The sequence below is a fragment of the Schistocerca americana genome, chromosome 7, assembly GCF_021461395.2.
Source record: "Schistocerca americana isolate TAMUIC-IGC-003095 chromosome 7, iqSchAmer2.1, whole genome shotgun sequence".
NCBI lineage: Eukaryota > Metazoa > Arthropoda > Insecta > Orthoptera > Acrididae > Schistocerca > Schistocerca americana.
The window spans coordinates 360,340,149-360,359,481 of NC_060125.1; the positions used below are offsets into that span (position 1 = coordinate 360,340,149).

The 19,333-nt window shown below is 41.9% G+C and overlaps 1 protein-coding gene across 1 annotated transcript in view; it reads right to left on the reverse strand.

Annotated features, from left to right (window-relative positions):
* Positions 1-19,333, reverse strand: part of LOC124622930 (cholinesterase 2-like) — a 98,957-nt gene that overhangs the window by 63,977 nt on the left and 15,647 nt on the right. Inside the window, exon 3 of the mRNA XM_047148720.1 lies at positions 12,333-12,518. Within this exon, the coding sequence (XP_047004676.1) occupies positions 12,333-12,518 (186 nt within the window). The remainder of the gene's footprint in view (positions 1-12,332; positions 12,519-19,333) is intronic.

The window sequence follows — 19,333 nt, forward strand, 5'->3', positions numbered from 1 at the left end:
CTATTAGTCAGTACTCATTAGACGATATAATTTTCCTGAGACTGATAACTGAATTGGTATGAATTGGTAGTTCCATAGTGAGTTAGGACACGAGCTCGGTTTGTAAAGAATTTTCTCTACTATGGGCGGGGGCAGCGGCCATACGCTGTCACTCGTGGGCTGACCATTCAGGAGAAATAGGTCAGAAACCAGGTAATCTGCAAAACAAGATAATATGACTTAATGATGGCATACTTTGCATAGGAGTAAATGTACAATGTAGTGCTGAAAAAGTCAAACACCGTCCTCTTATTACGGTTCGGCATTATGTTAAGTTTCGAGTTTAGATCAGAAATCACTCAAAAGACTCCACTTGGCTGGTTTCTTAGTAAAATGCGGAGACTTTTTGTGTTCTTATGTTGCATACTGTCAGTTGGTATTGCCGCTATGAATCAAAAATAGACAACTATGTTCATAATTTTGTGGTAACTAATCGAAAAGAGTTTTGTGGTTAGCACAGTGTTAGGAATAAAAATAATAAACCTATATCACAGTGGGATGTCTGAAAGTTCATAAGACGCACCTCACCCAAAAAATAAGTGAATAAATCTGCGAACGTTATAGTATTCGCAGTGCAGCGAAATACGTCAGGCGTACGTAACTAACTTTCTCACTTGAAAATAAAAGCCGGCCGAAGTGGCCGTGCGGTTAAAGGCGCTGCAGTCTGGAACCGCAGGACCGCTACGGTCGCAGGTTCGAATCCTGCCTCGGGCATGGATGTTTGTGATGTCCTTAGGTTAGTTAGGTTTAAGTAGTTCTAAGTTCTAGGGGACTAATGACCTCAGCAGTTGAGTCCCATAGTGCTCAGAGCCATTTGAACCATTTTTTTGAAAATAAAACAGAAAATGGTGTTTAAATATTATGGAAGACGTCATAAATGACATGCGAAAATATTCTCAGTCATTGGTTGAGGTTGCTGAAGTTGATCGAAGATAGGGAAAACAAGATCGAGACCGAGAGACAGGCAAAGAAAGTGATACACCTAATGGAGGTAATTCTTCATTTGTTTGGTCATGCTGTCCGTAGTTGCTTTATCGTTCTTGAGGATATTTTCGTTTAGTTACAACGACAGAACGACAATACGATCAAGAACTAATGGCGGTAATTTTAAAAGAAATAATTCTTACAGATAAGACTGAAGGTGTACCGAAGAATATTCACAAGAATATGTTAATGGAACTCCTAGGTAGGTATATCGCATAACAGATTACGGGAAGTCCATCGTTTGTTATTTCAGAATACTATACCTGAAGGCACGTGGAGCACAACAGGAGTTTCAGTGATATTCTTGGCAATAATAGTGTACGAATCCTTTATCATACTCTAACACTTGAAATTGAAGACACCCATTACGGCAAAAAACACAAAAAATTATTGGATACTGGTTTAAATGCCACAAAACTTCATGAGATATTCATTAATAACACCTCTGACTTGAAAAAATATAGCCAAGTATCTTTTCCACTATTAATTAAAACAATCAGCAACCACTTGCAGAAAAGAAATTTTATTTCCTTTATCGGTTTCAAGCACCTAGTGCCCTTCTTCAGAAGATGATAACTACTGCATTACTTGCGAGTGTCATAAATTAGATGCATACAACATATTACTGTGGTCATGTGGTTCATACTCCCAGTACAAAAATGGTATAAGAAGGCTAACCAACAAGTGCAAACATCATACCAGAACTGGAGCTACGCCAGTCACTACTCTTGATGAACTGTGGTATCGTGTTGAAGCTGCATGGGCAGCTGTACCTGTACACGCCATCCAAGCTCTGTTTGACTCAATGCCCAGGCGTATCAAGGCCGTTATTACGGCCTGAGGTGGTTGTTCTGGGTACTGATTTCTCAGGATCTATGCACGCTAACTGCGTGAAAATATAATCACATGTCAGTTCTAGTACAATATATTTGTCGAATGAATACCCGTTTATCATCTGCATTTCTTCTTGGTGTAGCAATTGTAATGGCCAGTAGAGTAGAAAGACAGTTGCAAAAATGGATGAAATACACTGACGGAAAAAACCGTAAGCCAAGGAGGAGCTATGCCACATAAACGAAAATTGATAGGCGGGTTTCTACAACTGACAGATGATGTCTATTTGAATTTCGCGCCAGTTGCGTAAGAGTGGCCCTAGTAGCGCAACTATGAGGATGCAAATCGGGTTTGCTTTAAAAAGGCGCTGTAACGGTCGTGAGTGTTAGTTAGCTTTGATATTGGCCGTAGTGAGCTGATGTTAGATAAAGATGCGTTTAAGATTTGGAAGATGATATTATCAACACCTCACTGAGTTTGAACGAGGTCGTGTGATAGGGCTACGAGAAGCTTGATGCTCCTTCTACGGTATTGCAGAAAGACTTGACAGGAATGTAGCCATGTACGTGATTGCTGGCAGCGGTGGTCACGAGAATGTAGGCTCGCAAGAACACCGGGCTCCGGACGACCACGTGGCACAACCGAGACGGAAGACCAACCTGTTCGGCGTATGGCTCTGGCGCATCGTACTTCGTCTGCAGCAGCAAGCGGAGCGGCAGTTCGCACGACAGTGACATGACGAAGTGCTACAAATCTATTACTTCAAGGGCAGCTCAGAGCTAGGAGTCCCGTACCGTACATTCCACTGACCCTGAATCACGGCCATTTGCGAGTTCAGTGGCTTCATTGGACGGCAGGGTGGGGGTCTGTTGTGTTTTCTGATGAAAGTTGGTTCTGCCTCGGTGGCAACGATAGCCATGTGTTGGTTAGAAGGAGGCCAGATGATATCCTACACCCACTCTGTCTGCGTGCTAGACGCACTGAACCTACGCTTGGAGTTATGGTCTGATTGCGATTTCGTATGACAGCAGGAGACTCTAGTGGTCATCCCCAAGCATCCTGACTGCAAAATTGTACGTCAGTCTGGTGATTTGATGATTCGACTGTTGTGCTGCCATTCATGAACAGCATTCCAGGGGTCGTTTTCCTAAAGGATAACTCTCCCTCATATGCTGCTGTTGTAACCCAACATGCTCCACAGAGTGTCGATGTGTTGCCTTGACCCGCGAGATCACCAGATCTGTCTCCAATCGAGCATATATGAGGCAACATAGGACGACAACTCTAGCGTCATCCTCAAACAGCATTAACTGTCCCTGTAATGACCGACCAAGCCCAACAGGTATGGTACACCATCCTACAAACTGACATCAGGCATCTGAACAACACAATGCATGCACGTGTGCATGCTTGGATACAACATTTTGGCGGTTATTAATGTGCCAGCATTTAACATTTGCAATGGATTATCTCACGTTTATATTAACCTGGGATCTCGCTATGTTAATCACTTAAATACACTCCTGGAAATTGAAATAAGAACACCATGAATTCATTGTCCCAGGAAGGGGAAACTTTATTGACACATTCCTGGGGTCAGATACGTCACATGATCACACTGACAGAACCACAGGCACATAGACACAGGCAACAGAGCATGCACAATGTCGGCACTAGTACAGTGTATATCCACCTTTCGCAGCAATGCAGGCTGCTATTCTCCCTTGGAGATGATCGTAGAGATGCTGGATGTAGTCCTGTGGAACGGCTTGCCATGCCATTTCCACTTGGCGCCTCAGTTGGACCAGCGTTCGTGCTGGACGTGCAGACCGCGTGAGACGATGCTTCATCCAGTCCCAAACATGCTCAATGGGGGACAGATACGGAGATCTTGCAGGCCAGGGTAGTTGACTTACACCTTCTAGAGCACGTTGGGTGGCACGGGATACATGCGGACGTGCATTGTCCTGTTGGAACAGCAAGTTCCCTTGCCGGTCTAGGAATGGTAGAACGATGGGTTCGATGACGGTTTGGATGTACCGTGCACTATTCAGTGTCCCCTCGACGATCACCAGTGGTGTACGGCCAGTGTAGGAGATCGCTCCCCACACCATGATGCCGGGTGTTGGCCCTGTGTGCCTCGGTCGTATGCAGTCCTGATTGTGGCGCTCACCTGCACGGCGCCAAACACGCATACGACCATCATTGGCACCAAGGCAGAAGCGACTCTCATCGCTGAAGACGACACGTCTCCATTCGTCCCTCCATTCACGCCTGTCGCGACACCACTGGAGGCGGGCTGCACGATGTTGGGGCGTGAGCGGAAGACGGCCTAACGGTGTGCGGGACCGCAGCCCAGCTTCATGGAGACGGTTGCGAATGGTCCTCGCCGATACCCCAGTAGCAACAGTGTCCCTAATTTGCTGGGAAGTGGCGGTGCGGTCCCCTACGGCACTGCGTAGGATCCTACGGTCTTGACGTGCATCCGTGCGTCGCTGCGGTCCGGTCCCAGGTCGACGGGCACGTGCACCTTCCGCCGACCACTGGCGACAACATCGATGTACTGTGGAGACCTCACGCCCCACGTGTTGAGCAATTCGGCGGTACGTCCACCCGGCCTCCCGCATGCCCACTATACGCCCTCGCTCAAAGTCCGTCAACTGCACATACGGTTCACGTCCACGCTGTCGCGGCATGCTACCAGTGTTAAAGACTGCGATGGAGCTCCGTATGCCACGGCAAACTGGCTGACACTGACGGCGGCGGTGCACAAATGCTGCGCAGCTAGCGCCATTCGACGGCCAACACCGCGGTTCCTGGTGTGTCCGCTGTGCCGTGCGTGTGATCATTGCTTGTACAGCCCTCTCGCAGTGTCCGGAGCAAGTATGGTGGGTCTGACACACCGGTGTCAATGTGTTCTTTTTTCCATTTCCAGGAGTATATGTTACCTCTGTATTCCCGAAATTTCATTAGTCTAGATCAATTATTTCTTGGTGTTGCGATTTTTTTTCCGACAGTGTACTAATCCTTTTGCTACTCTTATTTTCAACAAAACTTCCTCAGACTACAACAGGTTGACGCGTACAGTCAATGTGAAAGGCAAAAATTAAAACTGAGGGATTAATCCTTGAATGATTATGCGAAAAGGAGGGCCAGAAAGTTTTATACTATTATGCAAGAAGAGTCTGAAAATGTTGAAGAAGAAACTGCCACTTTGAGTTTGCTTACAAGCAGAACCTGCCGTTTCCGAATATTTCTGCACAGAAGTTCTTTTATATGGAGCAGTTATGATTTGAAGTTTTCGTTATCCGTGATGTGACAAGCAATAAGTACAAAATCTACCTTTATCCTTAGGGTCAAGGTAATAATTTTTGGATGAGACATGCAGTGTATTACTGAATTACACAGAGACAGACATCCATTACCCAAAGGAAACTAATCCTTTTAAAATTTTGGAACAACTTGTGTGACAAACTGTGTCATGGCAATACCATCCACAAATTTCTTTTTGTGATCACACGTATCCACCGTGTAACATAGACTTTCGGGGTATAAAGCATCTCCTGAAAAAATTATATCGAATTTGTACACCAGAGGGATATAATATAGGGAGCACATACTGAAAGCCACAAAACAAATCGTTTTACTGTTTACAGAATTTCTTTCTAACAAAGATATCAGTTATTTCAAACCATATGGCCTCTTTTATACAAAAATGTTACAAACTCAGACGAAATCTCTGATGGAGGTGTTCCTAAAGACCAGAAGGAGAATTTGAAGATATCCACATACAACCAAATTTGTGATGACAAGAGCCCTCCTGTAAAAGTGATAGTAAATCCACATATTGATAAACTCATTGAATAAACTTTCAGTTTTCCAGCTCCTGATCCTGACTTGCCCACCAATTTGACCTACCGTTCAGGAAAAGTAAGCTTATAAGTGTAATTAATGGGCATACTTACAAATAGATAGTTCAGTGTTACGTTCTCATTCACAAGCTTAACTAAAATACTATATTGCAGCCTAAAATAATGCATTTTGTAGCCTAAATCGTTTTGAATCTGCTTAGTGTATTCATCTCTTGGTGTCCCTCTACGATTTTTACCCTCCACGCTGTCCTCCAACGTTAAGTTGGTGATCCCTTGATGCATCAGAACATGTCCGGTCCCTTCTTCTTGTCAAGTTGTGCTACAAACTCCTCTTCTCCCCAATTCTATTCAATACCTCCTCATTAGTTATGTGATCTACTCATCTAATCTTCAGCATTCTTCTGTAGCACCACATTTCAAAAGCTTCTATTCTCTTCTTGTCCAAACTATTTATCGTCCATGGTTCACTTCCATACATGGCTACACTCCATACAAATACCTTCAGAAACGACTTCCTGACACTTAAATCTATACTCGATGTTAACAAATTTCTCTTCTTCAGAAATGCTTTCCTTGCCATTGCCAGTCCACCTTTTATATCCTCTCTACTTCGACCTTCATCAGTTATTTTGCTCCCCAAATAGCAAAACTCCTTTACTACTTTAAGTGTCTCATTTCATAATCTAATCCCCTCAGCATCACCCGACTTAATTCGACTACATTCCATTACCCTAGTTTTGCTTTTGTTGATGTTCATCTTATATCCTCATTTCAAGACACTGTCCATTCCATTCACCTGCTCTTCCAAGTCCTTTGCTGTCTCTAACAGAATTACAATGTCATCGGCGAACCTCAAAGTTTTTATTTCTTCTCCATTGATTTTAATATCTACTACAAATTTTTCTTTTGTTTCCTTTACTGCTTGCTCAATATACAGATTGAATAACATCGGGGAGAGTCTACAACCATGTCTCACTCCCTTCCCAACAGCTGCTTCTCTTTCATGCCCCTCGACTCTTATAACTGCCATCTGGTTTCTGTACAAATTGTAAATAGCCTTTCGCTGCCTGTATTCTACCCCTGCCGCTTTTAGAATTTGAAAGAGAGTATTCCAGTCAACATTGTCAAAAGCTTTCTCTAAGTCTACAAATGCTAGAAACGTAGGTTTGCCTTTCTTTACTCTATTTTCTAAGATAAGTCGTAGGGTCAGTATTGCCTCACGTGTTCCAACATTTCTATGGAATCCAAACTGATCTACCCCGAGGTCGGCTTCTACTAGTTTTTCCATTCGTCTGTAAAGAATTCGCGTTAGTATTTTGGAGCTGTGACTTATTAAACTGATAGTTCGGTAATTTTCACATCTGTCAACACCTGCTTTCTTTGGGATAGCTTTTACATTTCCATAGTTAAAAGATATGGCGATTGGTTGTGAAAACCTGCATTTCTAGAGAAGATTTAAAACAAGGGAAAATTCAGGATGGAATGTAACAATATTAGAAAAGGAAAGTTGCTACTCACCATATAGCGGAGATACTGAGTCGCGATAGGCACAACAAAAACTTTCCCTGCTATACATCCTACGTTCCTGTAACCCTCCTGGCCTCAACCTTCGTTAGTCACTGTTCTCACCCATCCAGCCCCCTTCCTGTTCCCATACCAGCACTACACAGCCGTCATTTCGCCACCACACCCAATCTTTTAATTTCTTTTTATTTCTCTCCTTTCTTCTACTTACCCCCCTCCCCAACTTCTCTCCTGCCCTCCATCTAAACTGCAGCACTTCACTGCCCGCACCCCACCGTACTGTGTCTCCCCTCCCCGCCCCAACCTACTTCTTACCCCCACCCAGTCGCCATTCGCATCACGCACTGGTGCTGCTGCTCGTAGTGTGGTTTCAGTTATCTGAGACTTGTGAGGTAATGGGCGAGTTGTGGCGCCCTGAAAGTATTAAAAGTTCGGAGTTGGTGTGGCCGCACGGGCCGCGGCTCGTCGGCTGCCACGTGGTGCCGAGCATCCGACAGTGCAAGAGGGGCAGCCCCAGCGCGTGGTCCAGGCCGACCGCGTGGCTGGGATTCCATGTCGACGCTGTGTCGAGGACTGTGCTTTGTGTTGATGAAGGTGACGTGTATGCCGGGAGTGCCAAAGATGGTGGACTTCATGAAACCATAATAGCAGACATTTCACAGTTCATGTAGAAAATAATAATATCCAGGGGAATCATGATACCTTAATAGGAAACATGTACATTACCATTATTTACACGACGGTTCTGATGGGGTAATCAGATTTTAGATATCTTTATTGGTTTAAAGTTTAGTATCTGACCGTCAATTATACAAGTAACACCCACCAACGAGTTTCCAAAATCTAAAAGGCTCATCCGATTTTGTCGATCGACGTGTGTTTAGAAAGCTGTTAGTGTAAAGCTAAATTGGTATGAATTGCAGGCATGTAACTTGAATAGTACATGAGTTATTGGAGGTCAAAGTGGTCGATTACTATTAATTGCGTCAGGCCATAAGTACTCCACAGTTACACGAAAAAACGGTAGCAGCATGCTTATAAATATATCTATTTACCTTTGTCTTTATTTATATCCAATATATACTATTCATGAAGAAATTGGTCAAATATTTACTCTGTTACAAAGCACGGAGACATTAGGCTACTGGACTACTTTTTGTTTCTATTCCTTTGATATACGTTTATTAATTTGTTTATATACTTAATAATGTGAGTTAGAGCGTGTTTATGGTCCAGCCATAGGAATATTTATTTAATTTCAAGTTAGTTCGAGTAACGAAGATTTTTGTGAGGTAAGTGATTCATGAAAGGTATAGGTTATTGTTAGTCAGGGCCATTCTTTTGCAGGGATTATTGAAAGGTAGATTGCGTTATGCTAAAAATATTGTGTGTCAGTTTATTGATGATCTGAATAAGTAAAGAGAGAAATGTCTGTGCACGTTCAATTTTGCTCAGCTGTTTGAAAATCAAATAACGTAAGGGGTTTATCAGCACAATAATTCATAAATTTTTCTAAGGGGACGTTTCAGTTCGGAGGTCTACAGCGTCAAGACTGAGCAGACAATACCAAATTTCAGGCATTACCACTCACCACGAACAATGCAGTCATGACGGCCTTCACTTAACGACCGAGAGCAGCGGAGTTTGCTTCTACATCTACATCTACATACATACTCCGCAATCCAGCATACGGTGCGTGGCGGAGGGTACCTCGTACCGCAACTAGCATATTCTCTCCCTGTTCCACTCCCAAACAGAACGAGGGAAAAATGACTGCCTATATGCCTCTGTACGAGCCCTAATCTCTCTTATCTTTGTGGTCTTTCCGCAAAATGTAAGTTGGCGGCAGTAAAATTGTACTGCAGTCAGCCTCAAATGCTGGTTCTCTAAATTTCCACAGTAGTGATTCACGAAAAGAACGCCTCCTTTCCTCTAGAGACTCCCACCCGAGTTCCTGAAGCATTTTCGTAACACTCGCATGATGATCAAACCTACCAGTAACACACCTAGCAGACCGCCTCTGAATTGCTTCTATGTCCTTCCTCAATCCGACCTGATAGGGATCCCAAACGCTCGAGCAGTACTCAAGAATAGGTCGTATTAGTGTTTTATAAGCGGTCTCCTTTACAGATGAACCACATCTTCCCAAAATTCTACCAATGAACCGAAGACGACTATCCGCCTTCCCCACAACTGCCATTACATGCTTGTCCCACTTCATATCGCTCTGCAATGTTACGCCCAAGTATTTAATCGACGTGACTGTGTCGAGCGCTACACTACTAATGGAGTATTCAAACATTACAGGATTCTTTTTCCTATTCATCTGCATTAACTTACATTTATTTATATTTAGAGTTAGCTGCCATTCTTTACACCAATCACAAATCCTGTCCAAGTCCTCTTGTATCCTCCTACAGTCACTCAATGACGACACCTTCCCGTACACCACAGCATCATCAGCAAACAGCCGCACATTGCTATCCACCCTATCCAAAAGATCATTTATGTAGATAGTGTTGTCAGCCCTAACAGGCAAGCAACACCGTGTGAAATAACCGGCAGAAAACAATATGGGACGTACAATGACCGTATCCGTTAGGACAGGGCGGTGAAACTGGTATTAATGGGCTATGGCAGCAGATGACCGACGAGAGTGCCTTTGATAACAGCACGACATCGCTTGCAGCGCCTCTCCTGGGCTCGTGACCATGTCGGCTGTACCTTGGACGACTGAAAACCGTGGCCTGCAAAGATGAGTCCTGATTTCAATTGGTAAGATGGTTGTGTTTGAGTGCGGCGCAGATCTCACGAAGCCGAGTTATCAACAATTCAAAGTGCAAAACTGGTGGTGGTTCCATAATGGTGTGGGCTGCGTTTATATGGGATGGACTGGGTCTGCTGGTCCAACTGAACCGATCATTGACTGGAAACTGTTATGTTCGGCTACTTGGAGATCATTTGCAGCCATTCATGGACAATAGTAATTTGAAGGTTGAACTTTTGGCAATGGGATTCCTAATCTTACAGTCACAATGTTCCGGACTACTGGAAGCCCTTTGGCTTAGTTAACACCCGAATACTGTTTGATATATAACATATCTAATGTTGTTGTTGTGGTCTTCAGTTCTGAGACTGGTTTGATGCAGCTCTCCATGCTACTCTATCCTGTGCAAGCTTCTTCATCTCCCAGTACCTACTGCAGCCTACATCCTTCTGAATCTGCTTAGTGTATTCATCTCTTGGTTTCCCTCTACAATTTTTACCCTCCACGCTGCCCTCCAGTACTAAATTGGTGATCCCTTGATGACTCAGAACATGTCCTACCAACCGATCCCTTCTTCTAGTCAAGTTGTGCCACAAACTCCTCTTCTCCCCAATTCTATTCAATACCTCATCATTAGTTATGTGATCTACCCATCTAATCTTCAGCATTCTTCTGTAGCATCACATTTCAAAAGTTTCTATTCTCTTCTTGTCTAAACTATTTATCGTCCATCTTTCACTTCCATACATGGCTACACTCCATACAAATACTCTCAGAGAGCCGGCCGGTGTGGCCGTGCGGTTCTAAGCGCTACAGTTTGGGACCGCTACGGTTGCAGGTTCGAATCCTGCCTCGGGTATGGATGTGTGTGTAGATTAGTTAGGTTTAAGTAGTTCTAAGTTCTAGGGGACTGATGACCTCAGATGTTAAGTCCCATAGTGCTCAGAGCCATTTGAACCATTTTGAACTCTCAGAAACGACTTCCTGACACTTAAATCAATCTCGATGTTAACAAATTTCTCTTCTTCAGAAATGCTTTCCTTGCCATTGCCAGTCTACATTTCATAACTTCTATACTTCGACCATCATCAGTTATTTTGCTCCCTAAATAGCAAAACTCCTTTACTACTTTAAGTGTCTCATTTCCTAATCTGATTCCCTCAGCATCACCCGACTTAATTCGACTACATTCCAATATCCTCATTTTGCTTTTGTTGATGTTCATCTTAATCACTCCTATCAAGACACTGTCCATTCCGTTCAACTGCTCTTCCAAGTCCTTTGCCGTCTCTGACAGAATTACAATGTCATCGGCGAACCTCTAAGTTTTTATTTCTTCTCCATGGATTTTAATACCTACTCCGAACTTTTCTTTTGTTTCCTTTACTGCTTGCTCAGTATACAGATTGAATAATATCGGGGGTAGGCTACAACCCTGTCTCACTCCCTTCTCAACCACTACCTCCCTTTCATGTCCCTCGACTCTTATAACTGCCATCTGATTTCTGTATAAATTGTAAATAGCCTTTCACACCCTGTATTTTATCCCTGCCACCGTCAGAATTTGAAAGAGAGTATTCCAGTCAAACATATCTAATAGAATAGCTTAAGGCTACCCGTAAACTACGAAGAATTAAAAAAAAAAAAAGAACTCTGTAATTAAGGACGAATTGCTTAACAACTTCGGGAAACAAAACAGCAATCAGGGTACTCTAGCTAAGTCAAGTACTCCACATGAACACCGATAGCCTGATCAAAATTATTACGTTACTCGTTTGAGAGCTCAAATACAAACCTAAATAGAGTAAAGAAGTGGTTGGAGATTCAAAGATGAGGTTAAAGAGAAGAAGACAAAAAAAAAAAAAAAAAAAAATGGTTCAAATGGCTCTGAGCACTATGGGACTCAACATCTGAGGTAGTAAGTCCCCTAGAACTTAGAACTACGTAAACCTAACTAACCTAAGGACACCACACACACCCATGCCCGAACCTGCGACCGCAGCAGTCCCGCGGGAGAAGAAGACGCACCGCATAGAAACACCCTTATAAATCAAAGACAGGAGGGTATCAGAACATGAACTGAAGCTTATCAACATATAACCATGGAAGTAAAAGAGAAGAAAAGCTAATATCGACAGAAAGATACGTTAATAATGATGGAAACTAATAGGAACTAACAAAAACAAAGAGAGAATGATATAAATTCCGTCAAATGAAGTGATATATTTTCTTTTCGTATCTTGTTTCGGAGTACTCCAGTTCTTGATTGATTACATCTGGCTTATAGGCCTGATAGCTCAGGAAGTACTCACCCTTGGTGGCCGGCGAGAGGAAGAGATGTGACGTGGAGCCGCCACCCGCACTTTCCCCAAATATGACAACGCTGCTAGGATCTCCGCCGAAGGCTGCGATGTTCCTCTGCACCCACTGTAGCGCCAGCACCTGGTCCTTGAAACCCGCATTGCCCGGGATGTCGTCGTTCAACAGGCTCAGGAAACCTGCCAAATGCCGACAAGATGTAAATTCTCCACACACACAAACTGTCAGATGTCAACTGCCTTGTTTACTCGACATACAAAGTCACTTAACTTCCAGTGTCTGATTTTTCTGCTCTGAAACAAGAAGAAACACTATCCATCATAACAGACAGAACTCAACAGGATACTAATCATAGCGGTTCTGTAATCCGTATTTTGAGGATGGCTCTTTAAGTTTTATTATTTACTGTACTCAGAGTCATCAATATAAAGAAATGGTTCAAATGGTTCTGAGCACTATGGGACTCAACACCTGAGGTCATCAGTCCCCTAGAACTTAGAACTAATTAAACATAACTAACCTAAGCACATCACACACATCCATGCCCGAGGCAGGACTAGAACCTGCGACCGTAGCGCTCGCGCGGTTCCAAACTGAAGCGCCTAGAACCACTCGGCCACACCGGTCGGCGTCATCAATATCAATTTCCTAAAGCCGTTCCCTAGAGTACAAAGTGAAATGTGAACTTTTAGAAACAAATGTATCTACTTGGGTATTCGAGTAAATTATACTACTGCCCTTAGATAGATGAAAGATGTTATTACTGTTAATATTATTGTCTGACATGGAAGGTAAGGTGTAAAAAAAGCTAGAAAATTTAGCTACACAACAGAACTCAGATATACACATTACAGTGTGAAACATAACAAATGATAAATGTCTTCTTTCAGCACCAAGGCTGCTGCTACAATGTATGGCCGCTAAATTGTTTGGCTCATGGTTGTCTAAAGGAGGGAAGTTACACTTGCACTCTAGTTAAACTCAAGTTCAAAGTTTCTGCTTTCAACACCAATGACTGATAACATATAGGAGGTGGGCGATCAGTAACCATAGGCGACACATGAGATTGTGAGTGATGTTCCATCTGGTTAATAACATTGCACAGAGCGGGCACATGAGTGTATAGTCCAGCCGAAGATAGCATTAGTGTGAGTTTACCTTCCGTATTTACGCTGTAGTGTTTTGCCAAATAAATCCTCTGATATCCACACTCTAAAGCTGAAGACAAATAACAACTGAAAAGAAAAAATCAGAGTTCCTTCGATTCATAGTAAATCGCTAAAGTTCATTGCTACTGCACGAAAATTTTGCTATGTCCGAAACATGTGCTTTCGGACCGAACTGAACAAAGTTCAAAGCTGCAGCGTTGTAGCGTCTGTCTCTGTAACTTGTACTAAGATTTCTGAGTGAAATTATACGTGAATTCCTCTCAGATAATCCGCAGCTGACACACTGTCCCTTGCTCGACATTCCTACTTCTTCTATATATACTCACAGCCCCCATTTTGCCTCCGAATCTCGTAATTTTACTGCCCAGATTCAGAATAATGAAAGTCATAACTACTTCTTGTAATACACATTAAAACTATTTGCACCACAGTGTACTACAGCCACCAGAACCAATCACGGTGGTGTATGATGGTATTGTTTGGCATCAGTATTCATTTACTAAATTTATGTTGTCACGAGATAACTTGATTTTGATTAATTTAAAAGAAATCATTAAAATTAAATATTAGCGCATTCATGTCCAAAGGATTTTTCCTGTTATTTTCACTGGGGTTGACCATTTGTTGCTAACTTTAAAAATTTTTAACACTGTGCTGTCCGGCGACACAACAGTGATGTCGTGTGTGAAATAACGGTCAACGGCCGGCGACACTACAATGGTGTCGTGTGCAAAGTACCGCTAAGTGGCCAGCGACAACACAATGGTGTCGTGAGCATAGTATCGCTCAGTGGCCGGCGACAACACTTTAGTATCCTTTGCATTATGTTGGTGTTTTGTTTAGTTAACAGTAAGTTACACACGACAACAAGTACGTGCCCTTTCATCATGGCAGACGAAAGAGACGATACGATTATTTACGACAAATGCACGGACGTCTTGTCTGACGTTTCGGACGACTTGGCCGAGTGGGAAGAAGACATTGAATATCAAAAATATGAAGGTAAAGCAGAATCGTCGGAAGATAGCGAAATAACGTCCAAGAAGAATTCGGCGAACGCTACGGTTGCCAACTCTTTCGGATGAATCAGAAGAAGACGACAGTGCACAGTCGTCAAACTTTGATTTACCGGGGACCAATAATAAAGCTGAAGGATCTCCAGGATCACACGTATTTCCCAAAGATACACAGAGCGTCGAGGATATCGTAGAATTGTATATTGGGAACGATCTATTTGAATATATTAGCAACGAAACCAACAAGTACTACAGTCAAAATTGCAATAGAAAAAAGTGGATAAAAAATGCCAAATTTGTCGACGTTAACGGGACCCTAACTTAGAAAATGGTTTGGGCTTGCTATCCTTATGGAAATTGTAAAAAAAAAGCAAGGATCGATGATTATTGGTCAACGAGTCCGTTTGCAAAACGACGTCCCGCAACCGATTCAGACAAATATTATCATTTTTACATTTTTCCGACAACAACAATAAACCCGATAATGCCGACAGGCTTTTCAAAGTGCAATTCGTACTTGATTATTTTTCCAAATAGTTTAAAGAAACCTTTAATCCAAGTCAAAACATCTCAACTGATGAGGGAATGATACTGTGGAGTGGGCGGTTAAATTTTAAAGTTTACATTCCGTCGAAAATTACGAAATATGGCATACTCATTCGGATTCTGTGTGAAGTCGAGCACGGGATACATTTCCTCATTCAAGATATGCAGCGGTGCTGGACAGCCTTTAGCAAAAATAGTGATAGAACTATTGACACCTTCTTATGGAAAGTGGCGTCACCTCTACATGGATAATTATTATAACAATGTAGAACTTGCAGAGAAGTTACTTGAAAAGAAAATTCGAGTTTGTGGAACGATACGGCAAAATATAGGATTTCCGGAAAAATTAAAGTACGTAAAAGTCAATGTGTTTGAAGCTTGTCATTAACGGAAAGGTGAAGTACTCGAACAGGTATGTAGAGCTTCGAAAACTAAAACGATACGAATGATCGCTACAGTACATAATGCCACTTCGAATGACACTCAAAGAAAATGTAGAAAAACCAACTGCGCAATAAAAAAACCCTAAAGTGTATCAGACTACAACAAATACATGAAAGGAGTGGATCTGGTAGAGCAATATTTGAGTTAGTACCCTATATACAGAAAAACTATAAAATGGTCAAAAAAGGTTTGCATGTCTCTCTTTAATTGCGCATTATTCAATGCATTTCGTACATGGCACTATTTTAATACAGACCACAAAGAGTCTCCGATTTCACGATTTTTTATTGAAAGTGTCTGATTCGTGGATAAAAGACCATGTACCTGCTTCTGAGCAAAACTTGGGGGTTGTCACGACATCGCGTACCAGCTAATACTTATTTCCGAAACGAATAAACGAAAACGAAGGAACTGCCTCGTATGTTCCAAAAACAAAAAAGGAGAACGACAAACTTAATGTGCAAGTCTTGTGTAAAATTTGCGGTGCATCTTGGAGACTGTTTTGCTGCATATCATACGAAAGAGAAGTACTAAGTACCAAAGACAATACAAATAAACAAATATGTGAAACAAACACAATTTCTATTTATTTACGTATGTATATCTTCGAAATTTTATGAAAGTAGGGGAACAGGGTTGTGAACGTATGAGAACCAACGACGAGATTAATAAAACTTAACAATTTATAGTCTCCCGATAATGTCAAGAACGGCCGGCGACAAGCCAAGTGATCTGAACTAGCGCTGCCGGCTCCAAGTGAATACATCTGTACCAGACGTGCCGACCTCAAAGTGTTAATTTTCAAATCAGTTATATCTAAGACTTACAGTCGATTAATTCTATGAAACACACATCACCTAGTTTTCAATAGATATATAGTGTTTACTATTATCTACGACCTCCTACAATTTCCTGTCGTAATGAGTTATTAGTTTACTCTAATGTCAGATACTTAATTATACTTACAACTATCTAAAATAAATACTTGAATTTTGTTGTGTCGTTGTTGTTGTGGTCTTCAGCCGGAATATTGGTTTGATGCAGCTCTCTATGCTACTATGCTACTCTGTCCTGTGCAAGCCTCTTCATCTCTAAATACGTACTGCAACCTACATCTTCCTGAATCTGCCTGCTGTATAGGTCTCCCTCTACGATCCGCCCCCCCCCCCCCCCCGCACACACACACTTCCCTCAAATACTAAATTGATGGTCCCTTGATGTCTCGGAATGTGTCCTATCAACCGATTCCGTCTTTTGGTCAAGTTGTGGCCCAAAATTTCTAGTCTCCCCAATTCTATTCAGTATTTCCTCATTAGGTGATCGACCCATCTAATCCTCAGCACTCTTCTGTAGCACCACATTTCGAAAGCTTCTATTCTCTTTTTATCTAAACTGTTTAATGTCCACGTTTCACTTCCGTACATGACTACAATCCAGACAAATACCTTCTGGAAAGACTTCCGAACACTTAAATTTATATTTGATGTTAGCAAATTTCTCTTCTTTAGATATGCTTTTCTTGCCATTGCCAGTCGGTGTATTTTATATCCTTTCTACTTCGGTCATGATCAGTTTTTTTGATGCTCAAATAGCAAACCCCATCTACTACTTTAAGTGACTCGTTTACTAATCTGATTCCCTCAGCATTCGACTACATTCCATTATCCTTTTTTCACTTTACTTGATGTTCATCTTATATCCTCTTTTTATAACACTGTCTATTCTGTACAACCGCTCTTCCAAGTCCCTAGTTGCGTCAGACAGAATTACAATGTCGTCAGCAAACCTCAAAGTTTTTATTTCTTCTCGATGAACTTTAATTCCTACTCTGCATTTTTCTTGGTTTCCTGTACAGTTTGCTCAATGTACAGATTGAATAACATTGGGGATAGGCTACGACTTTGTCTCACTCTTTTCACAACCACTGCTTCCATTTCATACCCCTCGACTCTTATTACTGCCGTCTGGTTTCTGTACAAGCTGTAAATAACCTTTCGCTCCCTGTATTTTACCCCTGCTGGCTTCAGAATTTGAAAAAGAGTATTTCAGTCAACATTGTCAAAAGATTTCCCTAAGTCTACAAACGCTACAAATGTAGATTTGCCTTTGCTTAATCTATCTTCTAAGATAAGTCGTAGTCTCAGTACTGGTTCGCGTGTTCCTACATTTCCTCGAAATCCAAAGATCACCCCCGACGTTTGCTTCTATCAGTTTTTTTCATTTTGCTGTTAAGAATTAGGCCTAGTATTTTGCAACCATGATTTACTTAAATGTTAGTGCGATAATTTTCACACCTGACAGCAGCTTCTTTCTTTTGGAATTGTAATTATCGCATTCTTCTTGAAGTCTGAGGGTATTTCGCCTGTCTACTGTTGGGGCATTGTTTCGACTTAGATCTTTCAGAGCTTCGTGAAATTCTTCTCGTAGTGTCATATCTCCCATCTCATCTTCATCTACGTCCGCTTCCCCTTCTATAATATTGCTTTCAAGTTCATCTCCTTTGTATAGACTCTCTATACACCCCTTCCACCTTTCATCTTTCCCTTCTTTGCTTAGGGCTGGTTTACCATCTGAGGTCTTGATATACATACAGGTGCTTCTCTTTTTCACAAAGGCCTCTTAAATTTTCCTGTAGGCGATATCTATCTTTCCCCTAGTGAAATATGTTTGTAAATCCTCAAATTCGTCCTATAGCCACTCCTGCTTAGCAGTTTTGCACTTCTTGTCAATCTCATTTCCTGAACGTTTGTGTTCGCTTTCTCCTGCTTCAGATGCTGCATTTTTGTATTTTCTCCTTTCATCAGTTAAATTCAATATCTTTTGTGATATACAAGGATTCCTATTGGGCCTTGCCTTTCTACCTATTTGATCCTCTTCTAACTTCACTATTTTATCTCCTAAAGCTATCCATTCGTCTTCTACTGCATTCCACTCCCCTGCTCTAGTCCACTGTTCCCTGATGCTCCCTCTCAAGCTCTCAACAACCTCTGATTCTTTCAACTTATCCAGGTCCCATCTCCTTAATTTCCTACCCTTTTCCAGTTTCTTAGTTTTAATCTACAGTACATAAGCAACAAATTTTGGTCAGGGTCTACATCTGCCGCTGGAAATGCCTTATGATTTAAAATCTGCTTCCTAAATCTCTGTCTAAGCATTACTTAATCAATCTAAAACCTTCTCTTGTCTCCAAATCTATTCCATTTATAGAATCTTCTTTTGTTGTTGTAGTCTTCAGTCCGGAGACTGGTTTGATGCAGCTCTCCATGCTTCTCTATCCTGAACAAGCTTCTTCACCTCCCAGTACCTACTGCAACCTACATCCTTCTGAATCTGTTTCGTTAATACATCTCTTGGTCTACCTCTACCATTTTTACCCTCCACGCTGCCCTCCAATACTAAATTGGTGATCCCTTGATGCCTCAGAATATTCCCTACCTTCCGATTCCTTCTTCTAGTCAAGTTGTGCCACAAATTTCTCTTCTCTCCAATGCTGTTCAATACCTCCTCATTAGTTATGTGATCTACCCATCTAATCTTCAGCATTCTTATGTAGCACCACATTTTGAAAGCTTCTATTCTCTTCTTCTCTAAACTATTTATCGTCCACGTTTCACAACCATACATGGCTATACTTCGTACAAATACTTTCAGAAACGACTTTCTGACACTTAAATCTATACTCGATGTTAACAAATTTCTCTCCTTCAGAAACGCTTTCCTTGCCATCGGCAGTCTACATTTCATATCCTCTCTACTTCGACCATCATCATTTATTTTGCTCCCCAAATAGCAAAATTCATTTACTACTTTAAGTGTCTC